General features: G+C 56.8%; 1 protein-coding gene across 1 annotated transcript; it reads right to left on the bottom strand.

Annotated features, from left to right (window-relative positions):
• Positions 1 to 471: 471 nt before the first annotated feature.
• Positions 472 to 4,730, bottom strand: VOLCADRAFT_86067 (uncharacterized protein; the record flags this gene model as incomplete). The annotated part of the gene is made up of 8 exons (XM_002945723.1): positions 472 to 648; positions 923 to 2,327; positions 2,622 to 2,880; positions 3,126 to 3,471; positions 3,848 to 3,928; positions 4,023 to 4,094; positions 4,243 to 4,440; positions 4,695 to 4,730. 8 exons carry the CDS (start codon positions 4,728 to 4,730, stop codon positions 472 to 474), a joined length of 2,574 nt encoding a protein of 857 aa, XP_002945769.1.
• Positions 4,731 to 5,045: the final 315 nt, after the last annotated feature.

The raw sequence follows: 5,045 nt of genomic DNA, 5'->3' as shown, positions 1-5,045 counted from the left end.
CAACCGCCACCACTGCCGCAATCCGCAGCCTCCATGGCCCCCTGCAGTCCTAAGCCGACCCTCAGACCAGACCTACACCCTCTTAGCTCCGCCAGCCCTGCAGCTCCGGCCTCCGGACATACAAGGCACAACCCACCATGACACGAGGGACTATCCATACATACATACATACGTGCATACATACATACATACGTGCATACATACATCCATACATCCATACATCATTCACACATGATGGTGGTAGGCTGGGCCTCCGTCTTTTTTCTCCTCATCTATACATTAGGATACAGACACACGCACACACACACATTCGGGGTATTTACACACACATATTACCTTCTCTGTATGACAGCGTGGCAGTCGTACAGCTGGCCTGCTGCTGCAACATCTTTGTGCGCTTCTTGGCGCTATTGCTGCTGGCTGTCCCATGTAGCTTCTAGACACTGTTGCTCCTCGTACATTTTCGGACGTCTACGGGTGTACGGCGGCAGCATCCGCTAGAAGCTGCAGTACATCTGGGCGACAGCAGCGGCGGGCCATCTCCAGGATTGGCTTAAGCGCTCCGCTGGTTCGCAGCCCAGCACTGCCAGCCTCTAGCAACAGCTTTATCACAGTACGGTGCCCCTGCAGGCACAAACGCACAAACGTCTGTGTGAAGAAGAACCAAACTTAGGGTTAGAAGAGCCAAACTTTCAGGTATCCTTGCATGTGCGGCCAAGACAGTTGAAAGGACTTTTCCTGACGCGTACTTAAGGCATACTAGCGCCCAAAGAAATGGAGCCCCCTTCCACTGCCCCCCGAGCCGACGATAGCTCACAGCACACAGCACAGCAGGCCACATAACGGGCAGCATGTCGCACAGCGCTGCACTCAATCGCATCCCACAGCGCATCCTAACCCCACTACACGCCCGCTACCCTACCAGAAAGGCCGCCTCTTGCAGCGCTAAGGCCCCTCTGTAGACGGGATCCGCGCCCTGGCGCAGCAGAGCCGAAACCACAGCCACGCGGTTGTCGCTGGCCGCGGCGACGAGCGCTTGGTCCAGATGAACACGGAGGTCTGGTACCATGTGGAGGAGCTCATCCACAACCTGCGGGTGTCCGGCTTGGAGCAGCTCTGAACCGCCCTCACGGTCCACCTTGGCGCCATGGCGGAGCAGCAGCGCGGCGGCAGCGGAGTGACCGCAACGGCACGCTGCCAACAGCAGTGAGATCGTGCCACCGTGCCGGCAGCTCGGCGGCAGTAGCTGCGGGAGCGGTGGAAGCGGCGGCATCACAGCGCTTGGCGGCGGAAGCGGCGGCAGTGGAGGAAGCGGCGGAAGGGGCGGAAGCGGTGTAGATACTAGCAGCCGGCGCCTTGGTGGCCGCGGTGGTCGTGGTGGCAGCGGGGGCAGCGGCGGCTTCCGGCAGCGCGGCGGCGGGGTCCGCTGGTGACTATCGCGCCGGTTCTGTTCAGGTGTTTGGGGGGAGGGTGCGGCCCCAGGACCGCTGTCATCGACTCGAGCGCTAAAACACAGCTGGAAGTCGTGGCTGGGGCCATCACCACCGCTGGCGCCGTCGTTGACCTTCTGTTCGTCAATGTCATGATCCTCATCATCTTCATCGCTGTCCCAGCCGGACACGACGGTGCTTGTTGGCACGCGAACGGTAGTGGTGCTGCTGGCGACGACAGTGGAGAAGGGTGACGGTACTACTGCTGGCACTGGCACAGCAGCAATGGCAGCGGGAACAGTGACGGGGAAAGCATCATCGTAAGCGAGCATCTCACAGCACACCAGGGAGGAGGAGGAGGAGGAGGAGGCGGAGGAGGAAGTGCAGGCCGATGCGTTGGCGACAGTGGCGGCAGTGCTGGAGGCCGCCGCAGTCATACAGTCGGCCCTGGAGGTGACGGCAGCAGTTGACTGTGATGATGAGGCTTTCAGATCATTGAATGCTGGCTTGCCCGGCTCGTCCACGCCATAGATTTTGCTGCTAGTGACGGTCCCGAGGGCTACATGCGGCTGCAGCGCGCCTCGCCGTGACGGTGGACTCGGATCTGGAGCCGCCGCTGGAGCTGTCGTGACAGCGGTCCTGGTCGCAGGCATCTGAAGCGGCTGCATGCCGTCATTCGCCGCTCCGAAATGCCAAGACCTGTCCAAGCTTGCGACAGTCGGCCACTGACGCAGGGCGTAAGCTTGCAGCGGCTGGTTGGCGGCGGCAGATGCCGGTGCACCGAAACGGAGTACGGTAGCGGCGTACGACCGGCCCTTGAACAACGGCACAGCGATGCAGGGCCCGTCAACTTGCGTCCCTGCCTCCAAAAGCAGCTTGACTACGTTTGTGTGGCCACTGCGAGGGATATGAGAGTGTGGGGTTTGGGGGGCGATTAGGAGCTAAGTGAGCAGCACGGCGAAACACGTCTTCTTAAGCAAGGGTTAGGGTGCGCAGGGTGCGCACATGGAGGTTTTCCCACAATGAAAAACTACGACAAAGCATGTTCGCTGGCAAAACCTAGATCCAGGTCCGCGGACCTTTGCACTGCCCACTTTGGGGCTGATGCCACAAAAGTAGATCCCTCTAACGCGCCCACAAAACCCTCTCAAAAACAGCGGCCTGTGCAGTCCTACGAAGGCATTCACGCACTTTTGCACAGCCTTGAATAGCGCCGATGGCGCTAAGGAGCCGGACACGGCGTTGGGGTCCGCACCCCGAGCCAGCAGCAGCCACACCACCTGAACTTGGCCTTCCGCGCTGGCGGCCACAAGGGCCTTATCCATGCCCGATGCACCCAGAGCCAGGGCCAGGGCCACAACTTGCACGTGACCGGCAGAGGCAGCGGCCCCCAACAGCCCAGTTGCAAGCTGCCGAAACGAAAAGATGGTGCCCGGATCCAAGCAGGAAACTGTGCGCAGCGCGGGATTCGATGTAAATATGTAATGTTTCATTCACATACGGCAGGCACAAAGGTACGATAGAGGAGGCATATGCAAGGGAGAGTACGGCGAACAGAGACGGGAGGGGCAAAACGTGTTTTTTTCGCAAAACGTTTCGGGAAGAACGGTTAATGGGCTTGCAGTCGGTCGGGCTACTTGTTGGTTAGTGGTTAGGTGGTTGAGTAGCTGGGTATTTAGCTGGCGGTTATTTCACCTGCATGATACTGGTGTCCAGGTATGGAGAAGGATGTCTTGTTACGGAAAATCGTTTGACATTTTTTAGGTAGTTCGTTAAACAGGCAGTTAAATACTATGGCATAACTGATTGGAAGTTGGACCGGTTGGCCGTTAGGTACGGAAACTGTTATCGGGGCATCTTGGATTCTGCGCCAGGTGGTACCGATACAACTTTTAGCAATGGTACAACTTATGCCTACCATCATGGTTCGTAACTTCGATCTAACAGTGTTGGACATGAGCGGAAAGCCAAAGGGTAGGTTTAAAACTTCGCAGGAGTTCTTTTTGATGAACGCAGATAAGCACAAGTGGGGTGCCCAAAGCTGTACGGGTGCACAACGGGAACATGGTACCTGAAGAAGATACTGCGCTCGGTACCAAGATTGATGAAAGGCGCCGGACGGCTGCGGAGGTAGCGCTGCCAGTGGTTGCAGTGCCAGGGCCGTCGCTGCCAGGTGCAACACCAGCGCCGGCTCCTTCATCCGCTGCAGCTGCCACTGCAGCTGCCACTGCAGCTGCCACTGCAGCTGCCGCCACAGCTGCCGCCGCGGCTGCTGCTGACACCACCGCCGCTGCCGCAGTGGATCCCGGCGGCGCTGATAGCATAAGCAGCTCCTGAAAGGTGGTGGCAACCCCCCCATCACTGCGTACAGCATGCAGATCGCTAAGTTGGCCTGCTGAATCGCTGTACAATCTCACAGCTGCGCCTGAGATACCGTGGTCAACCACCAGCGCCCGCGCCAAGTGCATGGGTGTAGCTCTAACAGCTTGATGGTAGGTCTGGAAGACAGAGGAGCATGAAGAGGCGGCGGCAGAGGCGCGCAGCCCAGCCCAAGACAGCACCAGAAGCCACATCTGCAGCATGGCAAGGTACCAGGAATGCGAATAGAGCTATCAATGTTTGCGTTACTGGCGTGGTGGCTGGGCTTGGGTGAGGTGTTGCCTGCTGGTCGTGGTGATGTGTGATAAGGATGGGTGGGACAGGGTGAGATAGGATGGAACAGCATTGTGCGACGTGAAGCAAAAGTACCGGCAGACGTTTAGTAAAGGATTTCATAGTAGAAAATTACCGCGAACAGATTATGGTTGCGTACCTCATCTGGCAAACTGGAGAGGGAGTAGGTCTGCTTTGAGCCTGACGCGAGCATGCTGTCAATAAGGCATGTGGCATCCCTATAACCATCTACACGACTGGCTCTTTCCTCTGGAAGAAATACAACGGGATCTTCAAGCTGTCCCGTAGCTGCAAAGATTGGTTGCTGAGGCGACGTGTCCATTTCGTTGCTCGACGTCTGGAGGAAGGCGAGCGAGTTATCGCGCGACGAGGAGACACAGCCTGTCAGCGTGACGAGAATTCGAGGCTGTAAAATGTAAATTGTAAGGCGCAGCACAGGCGCTCACGCAGATATCGCAACTCGATGGCGCCTTATTTTACCTCAGGGTCAAATCGAAGCAGGATGAGGGATGCCAAAAATTAGCAGATACCAATTTAATTTTCCTAACGGCTTTTGATAGTATGCCTGATTGCCTGTAAAAGGTCGCCTACCGCTTTGCCTTCCAATTGGCGTGGATCACGGAGCATCTACCTATGTATTGAAGCAAGGTATAAGGAAGATCACACGTAATCAATTCTGGACAATGGAGTTGTTTGTGTCAAGAGGCTAACCCTCCCTGAGCGGTTCGTATTTTATGACTTGCCAAGGAATAAGATTTTAAGCAATAAGGAATGAAGCAACATCAGGCTTCATAACGTCTGTGCATTCCATCAACTGATGAACGGCATCCCACAAAGGGCATCGCAGACGGCAGCGCTCATCATCGTACATATCGCCGCCCGTTCCTCCCCGCTCCCTGCAAATGTAAAGGCTGCGATCCACAAAGGCACATATGCATGAGG

The sequence above is a fragment of the Volvox carteri genome, assembly GCF_000143455.1.
Source record: "Volvox carteri f. nagariensis unplaced genomic scaffold VOLCAscaffold_1, whole genome shotgun sequence".
NCBI lineage: Eukaryota > Viridiplantae > Chlorophyta > Chlorophyceae > Chlamydomonadales > Volvocaceae > Volvox > Volvox carteri.
The sequence above is the reverse complement of the archived record's forward strand: the minus strand, read 5'-3'. Positions and strand labels throughout refer to the sequence as shown.